The sequence below is a fragment of the Leucopleurus acutus genome (assembly GCF_964270905.1).
Source record: "Leucopleurus acutus genome assembly, chromosome: 11".
Lineage (NCBI taxonomy): Eukaryota > Metazoa > Chordata > Mammalia > Artiodactyla > Delphinidae > Leucopleurus > Leucopleurus acutus.
The window spans coordinates 89209740-89236067 of record NC_139152.1 but is presented as its reverse complement, the minus strand read 5'-3'; the positions used below and the strand labels follow the sequence as shown (position 1 = coordinate 89236067).

Genomic DNA, 26328 nt, shown 5'->3' with positions numbered 1-26328 from the left:
CCATTTAAAAAAGTTGGGTTGTTTGCCTTATTATTTAGTTTAAAGGGGTTTATATACATTCCAATAAAAGTCCTTTGTCAGATATTTGTTTTGCAAATATTTTCTCCCCATCTCTGGCTTGACATTTCATTTTGTCAACAGTGTCTTTTCAAGACCGAAAGTTTTAATTTTGATGAAGTTCAATTTGTCAAATTTTTAGTGGTTCCTGATTTTTGTATCCTATCAAGATTACAAAGATTTTCTCCTATATTTTCTTCTGTAAGTATTATAGTTTTAGCTCTTACATTTATCTGACCTGACTTTTACATACACTTCTGAAATTGATAAAATTGTTCAAAAAGAATAGGCATGGAAAACCAGAATGAAATTATTTAGCCTTTGTAAGACATCATCTCTCCCTAGGCCCCAGGTTTGATGTGACATTTTAGGGAATATTGTCTCTCACTTAGTTGTGATATGATGACTTTCTTGATTTAGGTTTCTATTGATATCTGTTGTCAACGAGAGCAAAACCAACGTGACCTGCCAGTGTTCAGTGAATAGTTCCCTCAACTTGGAATGTTCTTTCTCCTTCTGAGAAGTAAAGGAAGGGAGACATTACATGAGTTGACACCACTCCAGGCTCTCGTCCAAAACATTGTATGAGCCTCTGTCTTTCACATGAGACTGAATTTTCAAAACTCACCGGTCCCTACTACACTGCAACCTGTTGAAAGTCAAGACCTGCGTGTTATTTTGTATCCTATGTTTGAGATGTAATTCAGTAAATGTCTTCTGAATGAAAGGAGGAATTCCTGGGTCTCTGCTGTTCTGCTGGTGAATGGAAGCTAACAGGTAGTGTGTGCTGTAGTTTCATTGTCCAATCCTCACGAACTTGGACCACTTTCCTTTAAAGCCATCTCGGTATCCCTAGGGCTTAGCCCAGTGCCTGACATGCAGTAGGGAACGAACGGCAAAGAGAGAAGGGGAAGGAAATCTGTACAAAATCCCAAACACCACTCTTTATGACTTCAAGCAAGGAAACTGAGCAACCTTCAGATGTAACGTATGACGACAAATATTCGGGATATTCAACTCCTCCCGGGCAACACCACCAACACCTCTAGGTTAAGTCCCTTATTTCAAATCTTGTGGGCTTGCGTGAACCCACGCTTTGCTACTAGGAGAATGCCAGGAAGACTGAAATCCTAAGTCTGGTGGATTTATAAGACTCAGAACTCACTCCCTGCGCGCACGTCAGCCCTGGTTACTTAGCAACGGGATCGATCGCTCGGCGCTCGACTCGACCCGGCCGGACTGAGACGAGGCGTTCCGGGCCGAGCCTCTCACGGCCCGCCCCCTCCGGCCCGCGTCCCCGCGGCGCGCAAGCGCGGAACGGGGTGGGTTGGGGGGAGGGGAGTCGGTGCGCTGGCGCCGGTTGCGGGCCGTGGCGGGGAGGGGCGCACGCACAAGGGGCGGGGCAGCGGGCGCCGAGAGTGGCTGAGGAGCCGGAAACGCGCCTTGGAGGGTGCGGCCCTGAGGACACTGCGGGTTGGGCCGGGCCGGGCCGGGCGGGAAACGTTAGGCGACCGGGCCCCGGGGCGGGGGGTCGTGCTGGCGGGGAGGGCCCCGAGGCGAGCTTTGCCCGGATGAGGAACAAAGCAGTGGGGCAGGCGTGCGCGACCCCCGCGCGGCCGGCAGGTGGGCTGCGCGCGGGCCCGGCCGGGGCGGGGCGAGGGCGGCCTACGGGCCTCATGCCGGCGAGCGGGCGACTTGGCCGCCCTTGGGAGGCAGTGTCAGCAAGCCTGGGCTCTCTGGCGGCGAGGGGACGGGGGCTGCATCCTTCCCGTGTTTTGGTGACCGCCCTTGTCCTCCCCCTCAGGTTAGGTAGCCCCCCTCCCGAAGCTTCTGGAGGAAAGGCCCCGGGTGTCCCCCGGCATGCCTTATCTCGCGGCGGGGTGCGCGGCCGCCGGCCCTCGGGAGAAGTTGGGGTGCCCCGGGCGGCCCCGGGGACGAATGGCCGCGTTTGTGCAGCGGTTGTAAGCAAGATGCGGTAGCACGTGACCCTGGAACGCAAACCCTGATGCCGGTTCTCCACCACCCGTGTGCGCGTTCCTCTGACACTTGGCCCCCAGCAGATGCATCACAGGTGAGTAGCTTGGTGAGCTCAGCGTTGGTGACATCTTTGGAAAACATTTGGCAAATGAGACTTAAGAGTGCTTTTGTTTTTGGTGCCATTGGGCAGGTTACAGGTGCGATTGGCAAGTGGGTTTGTCCCAAAGGGAACAAAACATCCAGAAACCAGTATTGGGTTGAATATACTCTCATTAAATTTGATTTACTCCAAATGTGAGTAGTTGTTCCGAATAGCCATTACGTCGATTGTTGGCTCGTTGGACATCTTTATCCTTGCCTTTGAGTTATTTGCGCGTTTAATAATATTTTTATCTGGATTTCGAAGTGTGTTTTTAGCTCAAAACCATGTTTCACCTTGAATTTTGCTGGTTACCGTCTGGCTTGGCTGGTAATGTAGAGAAATTAAGTTATTAATTGTGCAGGCTCCGTGTTAATGTTGAAAGTACTTTGTGGTACCATGCCACTACAGTACAGAAGTGTGCCAGAGAAATAGTTACATTTGGCCATTCTTTATGAGTCCTTTCATAGGCTGTACGTTGAGGATAAGGAAGATTAAAAAAAGTTCATCCAAATTACTGAAACTGTCCATTGCATTTGCAAAGTGGCTGCATTTCAGTTAGCTGCTTATGTCATTCTAAGAAAAAGTCGTTAAGATCAACAAATGGTTCATACATAGGTCACATGAACTAGAGAAGATGAAGGATATGATTCTACAATGAATGCATAGGGAAGAAGAGCGAGCTTAGTATCTTGATTCTGGCCCTTCTCCCAAGATTGCTTCCTAGCATCCCATATGAGAAAAGGAGCTAGAATAGACTTGCACTTTGGAATGAGGGAGTCTTTTGAGGCTCATACGGTAAATTCCCTTCATCTGCTTTCTCTCTGTGGGATACTAGTTACCTTTGGTTTATGGCTGCTGAGATCATCACATTTTAGTGACTCACAGCAAAGCAGAAATCTGCTGAGCCTCTCACATTAAACTCCGGTTTGAACTGGTTTGAGAAGGCCTAAGAGTCAACCTAGAAGCACCGTTTTGATTTTCATCTTGAGATGAGGTGCACAGATTAATACTCAGAAATTTTCAGCATGGAATTTGAAGCTACAGACTTTTAATTGTACTTAAAAAAATTATCGTAACCATTTTTTTGTAGGTCATTACTGCTCCAGTGGTTCTAAAGTTTTAGTTAATGTTTGTAGCTATAAAAAGTCACAGGAAAAGTCTGTTTTAAACCACCCCAAACCCAGAAACCTTCAAAATTGTTAGCTATCGCTTCTTTAGGCTATAAGGATTTTTGCATTCTTTTATAGCATAATTAAATACTGTTATTAATGTGCTGCCTTTCATAAGGTGTATCTCATTTGCCATGTGATGCTAGTTGTCTTTCTAGTAAAGATGAGTTTGCATTGCTTCATCCAAATCAAATACATATTTCAGAATGCCTACTCTATATAGGGTGTCGCCCTCAGCTTTGTACACTTTATTAACGTCTGGGAGCCTAGTTGTATGAGATACCTAGCCCGGAGTAAGGTTGAAGCTTATGGATAGAGAATAATTCAGGAATAGGTCTATGTGGGACTTTAAACATACTCCACAATATAAATACACAGATCATAAGTGTTGGGGCTGTAAAAGGCAAAGAGTTTCTTTTATTGTAATTGTCTTTTTCTAGTCATAGTTAAGAGTTTAGATTTCTTAAATTAGGCAGACCTGGACTTAAATGCCAATTCTGCGACTTACTAGTTTTCTTAAATTAGGCAGACCTGGATTTAAATCCCGACTCTACCACTTACTAGTTAATGTAATTTGGGGTTAAGTTTCTTAGCCTGAGTCTCAATTTTCTCCTCTCTAAAATGGGATTAAGAATAATACCTACCTCACAATAGTTATAAGGATTAGGTGAGGTAATTACATGTTATCACTTAGCCCAGTGCCTAACACCTAAAGTAAGGGAGTAATAAGTATTAGTTGTTATTATTTTCATGTTGATTGGCAGCTGATATTGCCATTTTTCAGATTAAAAACCTATTAAGTTTTGCCTTCACTGCTAAGGAGTGTGTAGACCGATTTGGTTCCCCTTCCTGTTCTTCACCCCTCCCATGTACATAGGTGCACGCGCATGAACTTGAATCACTGATAACTCAGTATAAGCATTGGCGGTACTGGTGACCTCCTTTGGATAGCCTGTTGGCTGGCCTCTTGAAGTTGTTTATAATATGGCAGTCTCTAAATTCTGACATAGGAACTAATACTTACTGATAACAATCTCTAGTAGTATCTTATTCAAATCAGTATACTCTTATTCTAATGGCTTTGTCAATGGCACTACAAGATGGATTTTATGGAAAAAGCAGTTCTCAGATTCTTCAGCCAAAAATGGTCTCTAGATAAAAAAAGTTTGGTGTATTGAAAAAGTTTCTGACAGTATTTTGCAGCATGATCTGTGTTATTTCATTGCTGTGTGATTTGGGGCATATGACAAGCCCTCTTTGAGCCACTGTTTCCTTGGTTACCTTATTTTGTAGAATTGGTGAGCAAATATGAAGTAATTTTTTATAAAGTAGCTAGCTTGCCTAATGAACCTTGATATGTGGAGGATATTACTAAAATTATTGATTAATTATTAAGGTATCTATACAGAATTTTAGTAAAATGCTGATCCATGGAGAAGATATGGTGCTTCTTTATACGATTGGTAATCTAATTCACACCCAGTATCACTTTAACTCCTGGTAAAAGGAATGAGTAAAAATTCTTTGAGTAAGTTAAAACAGACTGTCTATAAAACTCCTGGTTTAAAGTAATAAGCCGGTTGGAGAAACTAAATACTGTGAAGGAAAAAACTTAGGTGAATTTAAAAAACAAACCCTTGTTGCCAGTGTGCTCTAAGGATTGCAAACTTTGCTTTAGATAGTGTGCTTAGGGTTTGGAGCGAGGCACACCTGAGTTAAATCCTGTTTCTGCTATTTGATGGCTGAGTTAACATCTCTGAATCCCAATGACACTAGTTATCAGGGAGCTGTGAGCATAGAAATGAAGTCATAGTTGGTTAAGTCCCATTTCCCCACCTCCATTGTTTCAGGTTCTTCAGTACCTTAAACAGAGTCACTGAGGTAATTTTTTGCATAACTGGTTGTGTCTGCTCTTTCTTAGGATGAATGAAATGAACCTGAGCCCAGTGGGGATGGAGCAGCTGACTTCATCCTCTGTGAGCAATGCCTTGCCAGTCTCAGGGAGTCACCTGGGGTTGGCTGCCTCACCCACTCACAATGCCATCCCAGCCCCAGGTGAGTGGTAAGGGAGAGTGACTGAATTTCAGCACTTAATTGCATTATCAGTTCTAAATGGAGCCTCCAGGGGGGTGAAAGCCCCTTTAAGAGTGGAAGGGAGAAGCCCAGCAGGTCTAAATGGTGGTTCCACATGTGGCAGCAATTTTTCTAGAGTACTGAAGTCCTAGTGGATAGAATAGGAGTAGCAGTTTTTTTCTGGTTGTTCTCTTCTTGGGTTAGTGGCCTTTTGTCTGTAGAGCTGTAGTTGATTTGGCATTTTATCTAGGGTTACCCATTCATCTGTTTTCCCCCTTGGCATTCTGTCTCTGGGTTATTAGGAGAGAATCAAAGTTACTGTAATAACTATTCCTAGAACACATGGGAAATTCAGCTTTATTTTCTATGATATCAAACTGGCAACAGCTGCAAACACACCAGGCCTAGAATTATGGTCAAAGAGGAGGTTTCAGAGATGGAGCTCCTACGTAGAACTCCCCCTGAGCCTCAGTACTGGGACAGAATAATAGTATAGGAAAAGCTAATTTTTCCCCATCCCTGTACTTTTAAAACCTTTTTATCTGGCTAGTTCAATTTTTTCTTTCTACTGAAATAGAAATGAAACAAGTAAGCCATTGAGTCTTACAGTGGCAAGATAGTGATTCTTCGGTCTTTGACATTGTAATGTATTGGATTTTATCAAAGTAAGAGTTAATGTTTAAGAGTATTTTAAATCTATTAAGTTGTTTAGTTCTCCATAGAGAATTACCTGCTTAATTACTAATATGCAGCCATTAAATAAGGTTTGTCTAAACTAGGGTGTCTTCACATTTCTTTTAGTGTCCACAAAAGAAATTTTTAAAAAAAGTATTACTTCTTAACTCATTTGATTATCTCTTAGGCATTCCATTTAGTGGACACTCGTATTGAGGAGGAAAAACCTATTAAAAAATACTGCCACTGGCAAAAATAATGCGAATCAGCACTGCCCAAGTTGGTGATTGTTCATTATGATACGTAGGCACAGGGTCACTTTAGCACTTGCGGATAGATATAGTCCAAGGTAAATATAAAGTACAAATTTTTAAAAATCATGAAGTACAGCATATATACAAAAGATTATATGAAAATATGTATGTACAGTTTTACATTTGGCTTTACATTAATTTCCAAGTAGAAACATTTTTTAAAAAATTAATTAATTAATTTTCTTGGCTGCATTGGGTCTTTGTTGCTGCGCCCAGGCCTTCTTGTTTTTGTTTTTGTTTTTTGCGGTACGGGGGCCTCTCACTGTTGTGGCCTCTCCCGTTGCGGAGCACAGGCTCCGGACGCGCAGGCTCAGCAGCCATGGCTCACGGGCCCAGCCGCTCTGCGGCATGTGGGATCTTCCCGGACTGGGGCATGAACCCGTGTCCCTTGCATCGGCAGGCGGACTCTCAACCATTGCGCCACCAGGGAAGCCCCCAGAAGCCCAGAAGCATATCTTTTTTTAAGTGAATCGTTCTCACCATATAAAATGGAAAATATAGTAAAGTGCAAAAATAAATTTAAAAACTCTGGGGACTTCCCTGGTGGCGCAGTGGTTAAGAATCCGCCTGCCAGTGCAGGGGATACGGGTTCAAGCCCTGGTTCGGGAAGATCCCACATGCCGTGGAGCAGCTAAGCCTGTGCTGCGCCACAACTACTGAGCCTGCAGGCCACAACTACTGAGCCTGCACTCTACAACTACTGAAGCCCGTGCTCCGCAACGAGAAGCCACCGCAGTGAGAAGCCCACGTGCCGCAACGAAGTGTGGCCCCTGCTCGCCACAACTAGAGAAAGCCTGTGCGCAGCAACAAAGACCCAAATAAAGAAAGAAAGAAAGAAAATTCTTAGAAAAACAAACAACTGTTCTATCAGTACTCAGAGACCACTCTGAACTTTGATATATTTCTTTGATCTTTGGTATGTTTCTTCCCATTCTTTTTATCTCTAATAATTTGTTTTCTTAAATTGTATTTAAACTAGGTTTTTAATTGTAATTAAATGCTTTGATACTTAAGAGCAATAGACAACTGGATGATCAAGTTGGCATTTTAAAACTAACTTGACTAAATGTAGGACTTGTTTGTGGATGTCTGCACAACACTACCTATCTGTGGATGTAAAGGGCTGCTAGGTGAGATTTTTGCCCATTGCAAAAACCTTCCTAAGAGTTGAGCAAGTGATTACAGAATTTTAAAGTACTTACTTTTTTAAAAAAAATTAATTATGGCTGTGTTGGATCTTCGTTGCTGCGAGCGGGCTTTCTCTAGTTGCGGAGAGCAGGGGCTACTCTCCATTGCGGTGTGCGGGCTTCTCATTGCAGTGGCTTCTCTTGTTGCGGAGCACGGACTCTAGGCACGCAGGCTTCAGTAGTTGTGCCTTGCGGGCTCTAGAGCGCTGGCTCAGTAGTTGTGGCGCACGGGCTTAGTTGCTCCCGCGGCATGTGGGATCTTCCCTGACCAGGGATCGAACCCATATCCCCTGCACTGGCAGGCGGGTTCTTAACCACTGCGCCACTAGGGAAGCCCTAAGATACTTACTTTTAATGGAGAAAAAAAATTTTTTTTTGTAGGGCTGCCAGTGGCGATTCCAAACCTGGGTCCCTCCCTGAGCTCTCTGCCTTCTGCTTTGTCTCTCATGCTCCCAATGGGTATTGGGGATCGAGGGGTGATGTGTGGGTTACCTGAAAGAAACTACACCCTACCTCCACCACCTTACCCCCACCTTGAGAGCAGTTACTTCAGAACCATTCTACCTGGTAAGTGTTACAGTTACTCAGGAATTTAGGAGAAAGAATTCAGCCAGCTCTTAACTTCAGTTCTTGAAGGCTTGAATAACACTTTTTTCTATTTGTCACTATTAGACATTAATCTTTGTGGGAAAAAATTGTTCATATTTATGTACTTTTCCTCTTAGAACATATAGGTAACATATTAACATAGCAGTTTGACTAAGCTTAATTTCTTTTTTTTTTTTTTTTTTTTTTTTTTTTTTTTTTTTTTGCGGTACGCGGGCCTCTCACTGTTGTGGCCTCTCCCGCTGCGGAGCACAGGCTCTGGACGCGCAGGCTCAGCGGCCATGGCTCACGGGCCCAGCCGCTCCGCGGCATGTGGGATCCTCCCAGACCAGGGCACAAACCCGCGTCCCTTGTGTCGGCAGGCGGACTCCCAACCACTGCGCCACCAGGGAAGCCCTAAGCTTAATTTCTTAATGGCACATAAACAATTTTTCTTGTCTCCTCTAGCATCTCCTTGGTTCAGTTTTTATAATTCTGCAGTTGTAATTCCTATCAACCACATGTCCTGCTTACAAGTGTCATTGTTTATTATAAATTAAAGTTTATTGAATTTTTATTCTAGAAGTATTATATACTCATTTCAAAAAATTTAGCAAATAAGGAGGAAGGGGAATCATTCATAGTCCCATCATCCATCTTTCTGGTGTACTTCCTTCCTGTCTTTTATTTGTATGTATAGGTTTTTACTGTTTTTCATAATTAACACTATATAGTACTTTCTATACAATTGTGTACCCTTTTTTTTACTTAATATTTTTCTCTATTTTTACATAGTTATTTTTCCCAACTGCTGTGTGGTTTTCATAATTATCCTTTTTAATGATGCATTATATTCTACTGAGTGGATATTCCATAGTTTATTATATCTTTATTGTTGGACAGTTTTTTCCAGTTTTTTTAATAACCATATATGAATGTCTTTGTGTATAATACTTACAAAATGCATTTAGGTGAGATTACCATAAGTGGAATTTCTTGTGCAAGAGGGTATGAACATTTTTGAGGTTATTATTGTAGATACTTTCCAAAGAGGATTTAGAAATTTAGGCTCCTACTGGCAATGCAGCAAGTACCATTTCACCACATCTTCATAAGCACGAGTGTTCAAATATTTTTTTCTGTTTTAATAAAGCAGGTATAATTGTGACTTGTTTTGAATAGAGCCTAATGTTTTATGATAGTCTAATAAGTTAAAAATTATATTTAATTTTTATTTTTCACATGGAAAATCTTTTAAATGATTTTACCTTTTAACTCTTATAGAGCAGATTTCAGCATCTTAAGACTCAGGAACTCCAGCCATGTATATATTAAAGGCAGCATTTATAAGTGATTAATTTCCAGTGACTTCAAAGGAACATAGTTAATTTTTTATGATTTCTGAGTTTCACAGGAAAAACTAAATTGTGGTATATGTATGTTGCTATTTATAAAATATATCGATATCAAACCAAAGAAATAGGTAGGAGATTATTTTAGTTTAGTTACATTTGTAAGGAATTTGGAATTCTTTATATTTAACAATATACTGAAAAATTCCTGATATCTCATCTTTTCCTTTTCTTAGGCATTTTATCTTATTTAGCTGACAGACCACCTCCTCAGTATATCCACCCTAACTCTATAAATGTTGATGGTAATACAGCATTATCTATCACCAATAACCCTTCGGCGCTAGATCCCTATCAGTCCAATGGAAATGTTGGATTAGAACCAGGCATTGTTTCAATAGACTCTCGCTCTGTGAACACACATGGTGCCCAAAGTCTTCATCCCACTGATGGCCATGAGGTGGCCTTGGACACAACAATCACTATGGAGAACGTCTCTAGGGTCACCAGCCCAATCTCTACAGATGGAATGGCAGAAGAGCTTACCATGGATGGTGTTGCAGGCGAGCATACCCAAATCCCAAATGGCTCCAGAAGTCATGAACCTCTGTCTGTGGATTCTGTGAGCAACAACCTTGCAGCAGAAACTGTAGGACATGGTGGTGTGATACCCATTCATGGGAATGGCCTGGAGCTCCCTGTGGTCATGGAGACAGACCACATTGCAAGTCGGGTCAACGGAATGTCTGACAGTGCCCTCAGTGACTCCATCCACACCGTGGCCATGAGCACCAACTCTGTAAGCGTGGCACTCTCTACCTCACACAACCTCGCCTCCCTAGAATCTGTTTCCCTCCATGAAGTTGGCCTAAGCCTAGAACCTGTGGCTGTCTCCTCCATCACCCAGGAGGTTGCTATGGGGACAGGTCATGTAGATGTGTCTTCAGACAGTCTTTCTTTTGTACCACCTTCACTGCAAATGGAAGACTCCAATTCAAACAAGGAAAATATGGCAACCTTGTTTACAATTTGTGAGTGTGCTTAGCCTTTTTCTTTTGGAGATATTGATAGAAAGGGCCATCATCCTTAACAGGTTTAGTCACAAAGTCAGGTGTTAAGGGAGTATAGAAAGTAACTAGACTTTGGAACTTTTATTTGCCTTTGTATTGTCCTTTGTATTAATGTGGTGCCTTTTCTTCAGGTAAGCCAAACAGTATATAGACATTTTGTTGTTTCTTATAGCATCTTCCTGAAGTAAGGAAACAGTCATTTCTGTATTTTACAGGTAAGCTTAGCCTAATAATGCTTAAGATTTCACAATGCCAAGATTTCACAGATAGTTAATTATAGAAGTAAATTTCAGTAAGGTTTTCTGTGTGACATGCTATTTGCTTTTTCAACATAAGACATATTTATTAGATCATGTGTAATATAATTCGCATATGCATTTTAAAGTGTACAGTTTAGTGGTTTTTAGTATATTGACAAGGTTGTGCAACCATCACCACTGTGTAATTCCAAAATTTTTATCGCCCCATAAAGAAACCCCATTAGCAGTCACTCTCACCCCTGCCCCCCATTCTCAGGCAACCAGTAATCTACTTTCTCTGGATTCGCCTATTAGACATGTCATATAGATGGAATCATACATTATGTGGCTGTGTCTGGCTTCTTTCCAGCATAATGTTGGGATGGCTCATCCATGTTATAGCATGTATTAGTACTTTATTCCTCTTTTTGGAAGAAGAATATTCCATTGTATGCATATACCGCATTTTGTTTATCCATTTATCTTTTATGAATATTTTGTTTCTCCTTTTTGGCCATTATGTTCAATGCTGGTAGGAACATTCACGTACAAGTTTTTGTATGAACATATGTTTTTAATTTTCTTGGATGTATATTAGGAGTGGAATTCCTCGTTTTGAGGAATTGCCAGACTGTTTTCCAAAGTGGCTGCACCATTTTACATTCCCAGCATCTGTGTATGAGGGTTCCATTTTCTCTACATGTTTGCCAAGACTTTTTTTTTTTTTAATACCCATTGTAGTGGGTGTGAAGTGGCATCTCATTGTGGTTTTAATTTGCATTTCCTTAATGACTAATGATGTTGAACATCTTACATGTACTTATTGGCCATTTGTATATCTTTGAAGGAAACCTGTAAGCATTTTTTGCAGTATGAATTCTGAATCTCCTTTGTTTGAAGAGTTAACATGGTTTCTTATTAAGAGCATTGGAGAATAAGTTCTCATAGAGTGTAGGGGATCTCTAGTCTGATATTCAAAGAATTTTTAATCAAGTAGTACTCGAAGAAGTAATATATTATTACTGCTTTGGCTAAATATGAAAACTTACTGATATTTTATGCCACTTAAGCAGTAATTTCTAATGGATTTCTTAGGAGAAAAAGGCACCTAGAAGGCTGCGATTCTAAGGTTTATGTATTTACAACTATTTTGTGAATGAATTTGCAAAGTTTGAACACAATCATTGACTAAATAGGGTCATTAATACTACTGTTAAGGTAGCAGTGAGAAAGGAAAGTAAAAGAATAGAACAGAAGATTTATAGAGAAGGAGGACACTCCTGAGCTTGTAAAAGTGAAGTTACAGTAAGCACAGAAAACACAATATGAATTCAGCGTTTTTTCTGACAATGCAAAAAGACCGCATGAACAATAAGAATTAAGAATGTTAAGCAAATATGTCTGCAAGAATATGATTCACCTGCTGTCCCAAAGAGCAGGTTGCATATTTTTTTTGTCTTAAGAGCTTGTCATCAAAGCGTGGTCAGCCAGTTTGTTAATAGTGAAGCAAAAGAGAGCAGTGGTGCAGCTGGCTCTGACTTTGTTGTGCTCTGTTGTCATCTCTGTTTTGGCTTTGCATCGCTACAGCATTTCAACTCAGTTTCCTCTTATAGTTTGGTAGAATTGGAATCTTTTGGACTTTAGAACATCATATCTCAAGGTATTACTTATCTACTCAATGCAAGGAATAATATGATTGATTCTTGAAGTAATGTAGGCTTATTTTTTGATCAGTCTTTCTCTTATGCATTGAATAGAAAACTTGTCCAGTTGGATCAAAAGAAAAATATCAAATGTTGCTGAAGAGAGATATAACAGTGGATATATATTTTAGTGTAAGAAAGTGGTTCTTTGATCAGAGAATTTCTACTAGAACCTTGCTTTGTACTGGTTACATTTTAATAATTTGTATTTAAATAAAAAAGCAGGTGGTCATTCATTTGCCTGCTAGAACTGACCCCATTTATGTCTCAAATTTCCCATCTGCAGGGTGCACTCTCTGTGACCGAGCCTATCCCTCAGACTGCCCAGATCACGGACCGGTGACTTTTGTTCCTGACACTCCAATAGAGAGCAGAGCGAGGCTTTCTCTCCCAAAGCAGCTTGTTCTCCGCCAGTCAATTGTGGGAGCAGATGTTGGTAAGACCCTTGGAACCATAAAACCCCATCAGAGGTTCTTCTTCCTTTGTAGGGTGAAGTTGTAAAAGTGGATGTGTGTAATTTAGTGATTATTTGGTTGATCCAGAAGTCAGTTTATAGCTGAGATTTATCCTTTTACGGAATATTTGTCTTGTCCAGGGGTGACAGCAGTACATCAAGTTGAAAACTTTATTGGAAAAGTTCCCCTTTCTTAGAATCAGAATTGAATAGAGGAGAGAATCCTAGCCTGAGTCTTTGAAGACTTGACTTTTATTTTCAGCTGTATCATCCACTATCAATAATCATGACAAAGCACTCCTTGAAACTTAGTTTCTTTTATAAAACATTGAAAATTCACCATTGATAACTTCTTTATCACTAAAGATACTTACATTAGATGTTTGTAAATTGCCTAATAGTCCTTAGGAAAAGGTAATAAGAAATGTAGACTGCCAAAGTATGCTTATCCATATTGGAACTTCACATGGTATCTGAATCACTGTGCCATTCTTCGAAAATACAATACTAGGTTCGTTATTCTTTCAGGTATAACTTAGGCATGGGTCAATTGAAAGCAATAAACAGCTTAGATAGTAAAGAGCAGTGCTTTAAGCACAAGTGATCTTAGAAGTTTGATTTATTTTGTAGTAATTGCTTTACTTTTTTATGATAGAATGATGTTCTCTAGTCTTTTTTATGTATCAACTCCAAAATAACGTATTTGGAGGGACATGGTTTGGTTCCTTGTGTATAAAAATGGTTCAGGAATTTCTGATACTGCTTCTTACTCTGCTTATTTCTTCTGAGCCCCTATCTAATCTGTTTATTACTTTTTCCTTATTTACAGGATAGGACCCATAAGACTTATCTACCTCTCAGGAGTGCTAGAATATCAGGAGAACTTAGGTTCATTGAAAATAAGATTCTTTGTATGAGTTAAGCTACTCTCTTCTCTATCTGATTAGATGTTTAAATCATTGATTGTGTAGTTCATGTCCTTCCACTGATAGGTGTATGGACTGGAGAAACCATTCCTGTGCGGACTTGCTTTGGGCCTCTTATTGGCCAGCAAAGTCACTCCATGGAAGTAGCAGAATGGACAGACAAGGCAGTTAATCATATCTGGAAGGTCAGTGTTTATGAAACTTTTCTATGACTTTTGGTTGCTTTTACTGTAATGAGGTAGTTAAAAACTTAGCCAAGATTCATACAGTGCCTTTCACTTATCAGTCATTTAATAGTACATTCTCTCTGTTCTTAGTAGCCAACTTATTATACATAGCAAAACATCAGGTATTGAATATGGAAGATAAACTGTTTTAGTCTCCATTTTGTTAGATAACTCAACGATTATTCATTTTTATTACTTGTGGCAGCTGAGGCCATGGACTTTGTTTATATGTTGAAAGTCTTATTTTGTAATCAACTAAAACATTCCTCAAATATTTAGCTTGGGAAACAATTCTAGAATTGGAAGCTAAGATTATTTCTCTAGTTTTCTAACGGGGCTAGAAGGGGCTAGAAACTTAAGTTTTTGATATAAACAGCTATTCCTATAACATGTTTATATAGAATTTTAGTCAATAGGTTGAGAATGATGCCTGCAAAAATAGAAGTAAGGGGGAAATGGGTCTTGTGATAGTTGGAAAGGTAGAGTGCCACTGGCATTGGGGACTTTAATTGTGGTATCCAGGAGTAAACATAGAGGAATGCTACATGCATTGGAGAAATAATGAGAAGAGGTGGTTCTCTGACCTTAATGTCCATTCATGTGGTAGGTGGTGAAGACAAGCGGACTGTTTCTTATGTCTTTTCCAGTCAAGCCAAAATGTGAATAATCAAGAGCAACATGATTCTATACACTGAGCACTAACTGTAGGTCTCTAGTGGTCTTTATTGTACTGCTGGAAATAGGGGGACTGGTGAAATGACAAACATTTGAGAAGACAACCATGTATTTTCACACTGACTAGGAAAGTTGGAACCTACTGCAAAGTAAATGAGATTATTGCTAGACTAAACTTAGTAGCATTGTGTATCACTTTTCAGTTCATCTGATGTGTATGTTTGCCTTTTGTTGATAGATATACCACAGTGGTGTCCTAGAATTCTGCATCATTACAACTGACGAAAATGAATGTAATTGGATGATGTTTGTGCGCAAAGCCAGGTAAGAGTAGACTTGGATGAAAGAAATAGTTACGATTCAGATGTTTTTTGGTAGGAAGCTTTGAATAAAATAGGGAAGAATCGAAGAATCCAAATGACAGTGATATCTGAACATACCTTAAAGCCTAAGACTTTTCACCTTCTTCACCCCAGTAGTTGTTGACTAAGGGTTATTATAAATCAAAATATAAGAAACTATCCTTGTTTTATGAACAGTTTATTCAACTTACTAATGCAGTAAGGAATGATACAATTACCATTGACCTTGCAAGTGGCTACCTTTTCTTTTTTTTTTTTTGCTGTATGCGGGCCTCTCACTGTTGTGGCCTCTCCCGTTGCGGAGCACAGGCTCCGGATGCGCAGGCTCAGTGGCCATGGCTCATGGGCCCATTTGCCCCGCGGCATGTGGGATCTTCCCGGACCGGGGCACGAACCTGTGTCCCCTGCATCGGCAGGCGGACTGTTAACCACTGCGCACCAGGGAAGCCCGGGTACCTTTTCTTTATATTAGCTATTAGTCAACCCCTTAGGCTGCTGTTGTGGTTAATTCTTGTTCAGCTATCTATTTCTGTGTCTTTGTTATATTGTTTTAAGACTTTATTTATTTTTCTTCCAGTAACAGACTGTAGTATTTCTGACTATAAAGGATGATATTGAAGTAAGAATTCTGTTTCTATGCAAGTTACTCCTAATAGGTAGTATAGGGAATTAGAGAAATGACCCAGAGAAATAGTACATCTAAGTTTTCATATAGGATTTTGCTGTAGGGGTATGATGTGTTTAGTGTATATTTCAAAATTAATATGCTTGATGGGAGTTCCCTGGTGACCTAGTGGTTAGCATTCTGGGCTTTCACTGCTGTGGCCTGGGTTTACTCCTTAGTTGGGAAACTGAGATCCCGCAAACCTTGTGGCACAGCCAAAAAAATTTTTTTTAATTAATAAAATAAATTTAATATGCTTCATCTGTTAAATGTGATGACTTAGGAATCGGGAAGAGCAGAATTTGGTGGCTTATCCCCATGATGGAAAAATCTATTTCTGCACCTCACAAGATATCCCTCCTGAAAATGAACTGCTTTTTTATTACAGCCGGGATTATGCTCAGCAGATTGGTAAGTTTATGTAAGACTTGTTTGCTATGAATCTAGCATAGTAAAAGCACCAAGGACCAGTAGTAGAGTTTTGGGAATGATTTACATGTAAGCTGAAACAAATCCCATACCTTTGTGTATACAAAAGCAGGATATTACCCCATGTTAAAAGTGTTAAAATCCGTGAGATTCTTCATAAGCTAATTGTTATTGACCAGACAGTATGAACTTTTGTGTTAGGACTTTGATTTGTGGAATTTGAAGTTCTTATGTTCCTTTTGAACCATTACAATTTAATTTCATAAAGGACAGCAAAGCTTCTTGAGTTGGTTTAACCTTCATAGGCTTTTTCTTGCACTGTGTCATGATGACAAGTGATGTTTAGGAGTTTGTATACTACAAAATCTTAAGTTTTTTTCCTAGGAAAGGTACCTTATAATCCAGTATTTACCAAGTGTTCCCTATGTATGTGCCTGACACGCTATCTGAGATGCTGGGACTAGAGCATTGAACAAGATGTTTTAATTTTACAGGTAGTGGGCAAGCTGGAAATTTTGGTAGAAGGGAGAATTATAAGCAATAGTTACTAATATCAACAAGTTTTTAAATTTAAGTATCAGGAGACATTGAATAATCTTTCTCTTAAGGTGTTCCTGAACACCCAGATGTGCACCTCTGTAACTGTGGCAAGGAGTGCAGTTCCTATACAGAGTTCAAAGCCCACCTGACCAGCCACATCCATAACCATCTTCCTAGCCAGGGCCACAGCAGCGGCCATGGGCCAAGCCACAGCAAAGAAAGGAAGTGGAAGTGCTCCATGTGCCCCCAAGCTTTTATCTCTCCTTCCAAACTTCATGTTCACTTTATGGGTCACATGGGTATGAAGCCCCACAAGTGTGATTTCTGTAGCAAGGCTTTTAGTGATCCCAGCAACCTGCGGACCCACCTCAAGATACATACAGGTAAGTTGTGTTGGACCATCAAAGTGGAATTTTGAAAAATTAGAAATTAGTAAGGCCTTGGCAGCAAGATAGTCTTGCAGGTAGAGTTGAGATCAGATGTTAGAAACAATCCAGCTGGCTGTCAGCAGGACTTTGTTGGGTCATAAATCTTGGTGGGATAACTGTGCCTCCTCAGAGAGTATTACTTCTTGTTATTAAGTTGCTTCACTTTCCAGGTGCCCCCACCATAGTTTGAAGGTGACTGGAAAAATGCAGTTAATAATCAGGAAGTTGGTGTATGTGTTTGGGCCTAAAGGGAATTCTACAGAAACAGCCTGAGCCTCCCATTAGAGCTCACCCCTGGTCACCAGCCACAGCCAGTTTCTTTCCTTTGAATATTGCTCAGTAAACAGTGCCAAAATTCGTTGAGTTTCTATTTTCTAAACTCCATACAAACCAGCCCCTTTCTCTTAGCACTTACTTTTTTCACTTTTTTACTTTGCTATAAAGTAACTGCTTTAGTTTCGTTTTCTTGGCTGGGTCATTCATTCTCCAAATCTTTGAAAGTAAAGCTTTTCCTCATTCTTTTCCATTAAGACTGAGTAGTCGCAGCAGAGACCATATGGCTCACAGAGCTTAAGATTCTGACCAACCTGTAAGAAAAGGTTTGCTAACCCCTGACTTAGAGTAACTTACTTTCTTTTTTTTTTTAATATAAATTTATTTATTTATTTACTTTTGGCTGTGTTGGGTCGTTGCTGCGTGTGGGCTTTTCTTTAGTTGCGGCGCGAGTCGGGGTTACTCTTGGTTGCTGTGCGGTGGCTTCTCTTGTTGCGGAGCATGGGCTCTAGGTGCACAGGCTTCAGTAGTTGCGGTGCGTGGGCTCAGTAGTTGTGGCTCGCGGACTGTAGAGTGCAGGCTCAGTAGTTGTGGTGCACGGACTTCATTGCTCCGCGGCATGTGGGATCTTCCTGGGCCAGGGCTTGAACCTGTGTCCCCTGCATTGGCAGGCGGATTCTTAACCACTGAGCCACCAGGGAAGTCCCTATTTCTGCATTCTTAAAAGGATTTTATTTCATCCCTGGTTTATGAGGTCATATTAAATGTTTTAAAAAAGAATACTAGGGCTTCCCTGGTGGCGCAGTGGTTGGGAGTCCGCCTGCCGATGCAGGGGACGCAGGTTTGTGCCCCGGTCCGGGAAGATCCCACATGCCGCGGAGCAGCTGGGCCCGTGAGCCATGGCCGCTGAGCCTGCGCGTCCGGAGCCTGTGCTCTGCAACGGGAGAGGCCACAACAGTGAGAGGCCCACGTACCGCAAAAAAAAAAAAAGAATACTAAAATGTAGGTTGTAAAAATATGTTTGCTTATAGGCAAGTACTAGATTTCATGAGTGTTTTTAAAAAAAATAATTGAATTAAGTTGGGCACTGGGGTTATAAATGATTTTTTTTCCAGAGTTTATATCATGTGTTAGCTATAAACATTAACGTGTGTGTGTGTGTGTGTGTGTGTCTGTGTGTGTCTGTGTGTGTAGGTAAGCAGTCCTAGGAGGTCAGATTTGTTAGCTTCACTAGCTTTAGTTGCAGAATATAAATTCAGTGGCTCTGAGTGGCTCTGGGTAGACAGTCCCAGAAAGTGAAGTTCCAGTTTACAGTCAGTTCTGTTTTATTCCTGCCTCTGCTACATACCCATACAGTGTGCCTCTTCATCCTGAGAATGCTTGTGGCAGTTTTATTCATGGTATGGTAATTCGGGTTGCTGTGCAGGTCAGAAGAACTACAGGTGCACTTTGTGTGACAAGTCTTTCACCCAGAAGGCTCACCTGGAGTCCCACATGGTTATCCACACGGGCGAGAAGAACCTCAAGTGTGATTACTGTGACAAGCTGTTCATGCGGAGGCAGGACCTCAAGCAGCACGTGCTCATCCACACACAGTGAGTCGCCCGCAGCCCAACACCCCTTGGGCGGGGAACGAGGCTTGTCATCTGTCTCCTGCCTTGGCACCCGTCGGTGCCTCCTGTGTTCCACGTAGCCAAGCAGAGGTTGGAAAACTAATGTTTTGGTTTATCCTGGAAGATTTCACTTGTTTGTTTTTCTTATTTTTCACCTCTACTCTCTGTATTTCCTTTTTTTTCATATTTTCAAAACATCATTTCATTAACAAATTTCTAAGTACCTCCTTGATGCCCAGCACTGTGCTAAGTAGTAAAAATACAAAGATGAGATGGTCCTTGGATTTAAAGAGCTTGGAGAGCATTAAGAGACAGAAGAGTAATTGCTATACTGTGTTGCAGATGTCAGGGTAAGCGCTGGGTCCTGAGAGACCAGAGAGGAGGATCCAGCCCAGCCTGCAGTGTCCTGGGAAAGTGTCCTGGTAGTTTGAGCAAGCATTAAAGGAGATAAATTAGAGTTATTCAGGGAGACAGTGAAGGGTAAGGGATGAAAATACTGTTCTAGACAGATGAAACGGAGTATGCGAAAAGGACTGTGAAATGCGAGTGGTTCTTTTCTTTTCTCTTTTTTTTTTTTGGCTGTGCGTGCGGCATGCAGGATCTTAGTTCCCTGACCAGGGATTGAACCTGTGCTCCTGCAGTGGAAGCACAGAGTCGTAACCACTGGACCACCAAGGAGGTCCCGCTAGTGGTTCTTTATAATTAGAGCATTGGGTGTATATGAGAGCGAGGGAGAGAGAGGCAGCAGCCAAATCATGAAGAGCCTTTTATCCAACTAAAAAAATTAAATTTCATTCTGGAAATAATGGAGAGTCACCGAAGCATTTTTCCTACCTATGTACCAGGAACTATTCTGTGCTTTGTGTGTGTGCGTGCATGTGTGTATTTTAATTATGGCATAAAACACAAATTTTACTGTCTTAACCATTTTTAAGTATATAGTTAGTAATGTTACGTGTATTTTTTTTTTTTGAGATGTTCATTTTGTAAAGATTACTCTGGCAGCAGGGAAGGGTGATTGAAGGAGGAGAAGGCCAAGTATTGGGAGACCTATTAGGATTTTATTGCATGGATCCAAGTGTAATTAATTGCCCAGCCTGTGTTAGTTACAGTAGTAGTAGAGAGAAGAGAACAGATTTTGTGGTCCTGAGCTTTTAGCAAGTGTTAGAAGAGGGAGAAAACATTAGCTTGAATTATTATTTAGAAATCCATAAAAAATGGAAACTTTATATTCTTATTACGGGTTTTAGATAAATATTTTGCTTTTATACTGGCTCTTTGATTCATAGCCACAGTGCAACCTGAAACACTAAAACATCCAAGGAGTCTGGATCTACATTCCAAACTCTCAAAATGACCTTTTAAAACAAAGTCTTCATTAAGTGGTTTCATTCTTAGTATGAAATTTTAGAAATTTGACACACTAATTATCAAATATTAGATATTATTGTACATAATTAGAGCTGAAAGAGATCTCTGGGATCATTTAGTCTAGCTGCTTATATTAGTCAGCTTGAGCTGCCATTAACAAAATACCATAGACTGGGTGGTGGCTTAAACAAAAGAAATTTATATTCTTAAACTTCTGGAGGCTGGAAGTCGAGATCAGGGTGCCAGCATGGTTGGGTTTTGATGAGGGCCTTCTTCCTGGCTTGCGCATGGCTGCCTTCTTGTGTCCTCACATGGTGGAGAGAGCGAGCAAGCTCTGGTCTCTCTTCCTCTTCTTATAAGGGCACTAATCCCATCATGGGGGTCCCATCCTTATGACCTCATCTAAACCTGATTACCTTCCACAGGCCCCCACCTCCAAATACCATCACATTATGAGTTACAGCTTCAACATACCAATTTAGGAGTGGGGGTGGGAGGATGACAAATATCCAACCGATAACACTGCTCATGATAATCAGCTGGGAAATGTGAAAAACAGTGATTGGTGCCAGGGCCCCAGCTCCAGGGATTCTAATTTAGTTGGTCAGGTGTAGAGCCCTGGCCTTGGTATTTTTAAAAAGCTCCCCAAGTGAGTCTAATGTCCAGTCAGTGTTGAGTGCTACTGAGTTGATCCAAATGAAAGACTTGTTTCACAGTATCTCTGGCAAGTGGCTATATTGTTACTTCTTGAAAACCACACATAAAGAGGAGTTATTATCTTTCTTGACCTTAACTTTCTATTCTTTCAAGTGATGTGTAAATTTGCACTTGCTTTTATGGTAGCCATTTCACAGCATAATGAAATAGAAATTATTTTGAGATTAGTCATAACTGCTTATCTCCTTTTGGGGTGGAAATTGGCTTTATCAGATGTTGACCAGTGAAAGCAGTTTTCTTAAATGTGGATCTGGACACTTTCTCATGATGACAAAATATAAGCCTCTGCCAAACTCCCATGGTATAAAAGTTGTTTTAGGACTGTCAAGACTTTATGCTAGTATAAGTCATTCATAAAAGAAGCACCATTCACCCTACACACACACACACACACACACACACACACACACACACACACACACACACACACACACACACACACACACACACACACACACACACACACACACACACACACACACACACACACATTTTGGCTGCACCACACGGCTTAGTTCCCCAACCAGGGATTGAACCCAGGCCCTCGGCAGTGAACGTCCTAACCACTGGACTGCTGGAGAATTCCCCAACCAATTTTTTTTTTTTTTTTTTTTTTTTTTTTGGTGGTACGCGGGCCTCTCACTGTTGTGGCCTCTCCCGTTGTGGAGCACAGGCTCCGGATGCACAGGCTCAGCGGCCATGGCTCACGGGCCCAGCCGCTCTGTGGCATGTGGAATCCTACTGGACCGGGGCACGAACCCGTGTCCCCTGCATCGGCAGGTGGACTCCCAACCACTGCGCCACCAGGGAAGCCCCCCCAACCAATATTTTTGAATGAGACTTCCTATAGAGATCATTGGTAAAATTTTCAGTTGTTTGTATCTTTTAGGCATTTCAAAATGCGTATGTTAGTATTGGAATTCATTCTATTTATCTGCTTAGAAAAGAACTATAGCCCCTAAAGCCAAATGTAGGAGTTGTTCCTCTCCCAGTGTTCCCCTGGGAGTATAAGGCATGGGACTTTGCCCTTCCTCTAAGAAGGGAACTTGAGAGTACGAGTGGGGCGCTTATTCTCTAGGTCGTTATCTTAGTCCTGTGGCTTTGTGATCTATATCCCCAGCCTTATATAACTAACCATTCACTCAGCATCTCTGAGTTCTGGATGTCCGCTAGGCAGCTCAAACCTGATAAGTCCAAACCTCAACTCTTCGTATTAACCCAACAAACTTGATTTTCCCCAGTGTTCACCGGCTCAGAAAATGATACCACCATTCATCCCAGTGGCTCAAGCCAAACACCTTGGAGTCATCCTCAACTCAGTCTTCCATTCTTTCCTTCATTCAGCTCTTGCCTGGTTGAGACCACCAGCATCTTTTTTATGGACAACTTCAGTAGTGTCGCAGCTGACTTCCCTGCTGCTCTTCTCTCTCCTCATCCATTCCCCAACACAGATATACACAGGCGCCACACACACATGCTGTATTCGTCCACAGTGGCCAGAGTGATATATTTAAAACATAAGTCAGATTGTGCACAGCTCCAGTCGTGATTCTTCATTGACTAGAAGTCCCTTCATGATGTGGTAGTGGTACTTGACTACATGTCCCACTCCATCTTTTATTGCTTTTCTCATACTGTTCTATTTTACCCACATTGGGCCTCCCCTTGCTACTACTTCAGCATGCTGAACACAGTCTCAGGGCCTTCGCACTGTTCTGCCTCTGCCTAGAAACTTCTCCCTCTGGATATCTCCCTGTCTTCCTCCCTCACTTCATTCAGGTTTCTGCTTAAGTTTGTCATTTCCTCAGAATGGCCTTCCTTGATTATCTCATCTAAAACAGGACTCTGTCACTCTTACCTGGCTTCATTTTTTTTTAATAGTATTTATTACTGTCTGATATCACATTATATATTTTTAATTTGTTTATGGTGTGAGTCCTCCACTAGAATGTAAGCTCCATGAAGGCAGGGACTGAGTTTTCCCTGTCCTGTAGCTCCACAGAATTCTTCTCTGCCATGTCTTGCTGGGAGAAGGTGGTAGAAATGCTAAGGAACCAGGCTTCAGAACTTTCCGCTGCACCCTCACACTCCATCAAGGATTTTAACCCCCTTTTATTTGCTTCACATATTGGACTTTCATTAAGACGTAGGGTTCAGCTGCTCAAAAAAAGAGTTAAAAAATTCCTGCTCTGTGTGATCCCTAAGTTTCTTTTCAGCTCTAAATGTCTAGGCCAAGTTTACTCCACCCTTGACACTACTGACATCTTTAGCCGGATAATTTTTTGTTGTAGGGGCTACCATAACACCATAGTTAGATACCATTGTGTATTGGTCAATTGGCAAATGTTTTCAAATTTGAGTTTTCCAGTTGGTAAGAATGTGGGGCAACGGGAACTCACAAATGGCTGTTGATGGATGTGTGTATCAATACAGCCATGTTGGAAAACAGCGTAGCATCATCTAGTAAAATTGAAGATGTACATATCCTTTGATCCAGCTATGCCTCTCCTGAGTATATGCCGTAGAGCGGCGGTCCCCAACCTTTTCAGCACCAGGGGCAAGTTTCATGGAAGATGGTTTTCCCACGGATGGGGGACGGGGATGGTTCAGGCGTTAATGCGAGCCATGGGGAGCGGCCGATGAAGCTTCTCTTGCTCACCTCTGCTGTGCGGCCCGGTTCCGAACAGGCCATGGACCCCTGCCCTAGAGGAACTGATGCGTATGCAAATCCACACACCAGTGTAGAAATGTTCATAGCAGTCTTGCCTGTGGTGATAAAGAACTGGAAAGCACCAGAATACCCATTAACAACAGACAGAGCCAGTGCCACAGATAAGTTGTGGTATATTTGTAAGTAGCTTACAGCCGTGGAAGGGAGCAAACTACTGATACAGCAACTTGATTGAAATTCAGAAACATCATACTGAGTGAAAGAAGCAAAACACAAGAGAGATACATACAGTACGATCCCATTTACATAGAGTTCTAAAACAAGCAAAATCAGTCTATGGTGTTTAAACTACAAATGTTTTATGACTCTTCTATATGACACATCTCCTGTTAAAAAAAAAAAAGTTTGATTCTACTTGGGTAGAGCTTCTCTGACAAAGGTCTGAGGTTGTGCAGAATAAGTGTGTGCCTCAGTTGTCATTTGTAACCCCAAATCAAATGTTTTTTTCTTGTGTTCCTCTTAGAGAACGCCAGATCAAGTGCCCCAAGTGTGATAAGCTGTTCTTGAGAACAAATCACTTAAAGAAACATCTCAATTCACATGAAGGAAAACGGGATTATGTCTGTGAAAAGTGTACAAAGGCTTATCTAACCAAATATCATCTCACCCGCCACCTGAAAACCTGCAAAGGGCCCACGTCCAGTTCATCAGCGCAGGAGGAGGAGGAGGAAGACGACTCGGAGGAGGAGGAGCTCGCGGACCCTGTGGGGGCAGAAGGCTGCCGGGTTAGCAGTGCTGTGTATCCCGCGGACGAGGCTCTGTCTACACATAAATGAAAGGAAAAGGCGCCAGCTGTTTTGGATGGAAAATACAAAAGGGAAAAACACACATGACCAGTTATCCACTACCGTGCTTTTTATATAAAATAATTTCTGATTTCCTTCCAGCCAACAGTCAAAACAGACTAAATGGGAACGGATAAAGCACTTATAGAAGAGTATCCTAATGAAAACACTTTAAGAAAGATTGAGAAAAGAGCATGTATCCTATTTTTAAGTGGCGTATGGGGAGGAAAGTGTCAACTTTTGAGATCTTTTTTTTTTTTTTTGCTGTACACGGGCCTCTCACTGTTGTGGCCTCTCCCATTGCGGAGCACAGGTTCCGGATGCGCAGGCTCAGGGGCCATGGCTCATGGGCCTAGCTGCTCCACGGCATGTGGGATCTTCCCGGACCAGGGCACAAACCCGTGTCCCCTGCATCGGCAGGCGGACTCTCAACCATTGCGCCAGCAGGGAAGCCCTGAGATCTATTTTTTATTTACATAATTGGGTGATACATTTATGCCTGAGTCAGAGCTGCTCTCTACCCAAACAAATCAGATTTATTTTAAATTCTTTCATCATTCCATTTTTATTCCAAGCCACTGATTTGGTAGCACTCTAAACTTGGTCCCTGCCTTACAGTCATCCTGATTGTGGTTCTGGTGTTTTGTTTTATGCAGACTTGTGACTTAAGCTCATCCCAGAATGGATTGGAATATAACAACGTAAGCTTGTTACTCTTGACTGCAGCTAACAAGTTTAAAGCACCACCTACCTTAATCTCTCCTGGCTGCTTGGGAGTTTAGGGTAGGTCATGCTTCCCAAAATTTCAGCAGGTACCTAGAGGACAGATAAAAAAGGGAGCAGCCAGGCAGTAGGCACTGATGGAGAGAAGAAAAGGAGAGATGCCTGGGCCACTGTCCAAGAAGCTAGCTTTGATTGAAGCTGGGGTAAGAGATCTGGTGGTTGTTCCTTAGAGGTCTTTGTAGGTTTAGACATGTCTCTGTCTCCAGTGAAGCCTCCAGCACCCAGACAAAGGGGATCTGGGGGTGTAGCAAGCCAAGTAATGCCTGCTGCATCGTCTCCTGATAACAAGGACATGTGGACTCAGCTGGCAAAGTGGTACCTTGGCCCAGGGAAGGAAGGAGGGAATGATTCTTCCTATCTGGCTTACCCTATGAAAAGGATCAAGACACCATTAAAATGTTGCCAACTCAGAATGACAGATGACATATTGGTGCATTTGCAAGATTAGGCCTTCCCAGTTGTCTACAATGAAGGACCTCATCAGTTAAGCATGGTGGATGCCAAAGGATTTGGGAAGTGCAGAAGGTTAAAGTTCACCACGTGGGTGTGTTTCCAGGGTCCCAACTTAATTCATCTACCCATCTGATCTTTTCACCTTGTCTCTCATGCATCTCCTGCTTTCAGCAAGAAGCAAACACATCTTGAAGTTGACGGTTGATGGAACATGCTCTCCTGCTCTAAGGCGCGACCTCTGGGCTGGAGTAGAGAGAACCTTGGTGGGAAGGTTTTGCTGCTAATGTATTTATGGAATGAATGTATTTCATTCAAATCTGTATTCCTCTAGGAAGGATTAAAATAAAAACTTTT

General features: G+C 41.6%; 1 protein-coding gene across 2 annotated transcripts; it reads left to right on the top strand.

Moving 5' to 3' along the window:
• The first annotated feature begins 1823 nt into the window (after nt 1-1823).
• PRDM4 (PR/SET domain 4) lies at nt 1824-26328 on the top strand. 2 transcript variants are annotated; one of them, XM_082850528.1, is made up of 11 exons: nt 1824-2128; nt 5267-5400; nt 7976-8161; nt 9768-10562; nt 12830-12979; nt 13990-14108; nt 15064-15149; nt 16135-16262; nt 16889-17203; nt 18948-19116; nt 24417-26328. In XM_082850528.1, the coding sequence occupies exons 1-11, from the start codon at nt 2118-2120 to the stop codon at nt 24727-24729; spliced, it is 2406 nt and encodes an 801-aa protein (XP_082706654.1). In that variant the 5' UTR covers nt 1824-2117; the 3' UTR covers nt 24730-26328. The 2 variants fall into 2 exon arrangements, with proteins under 2 accessions (XP_082706654.1, XP_082706655.1); XM_082850529.1 differs by lacking the exons at nt 5267-5400; nt 7976-8161 and having other exon boundaries at nt 2114-2128.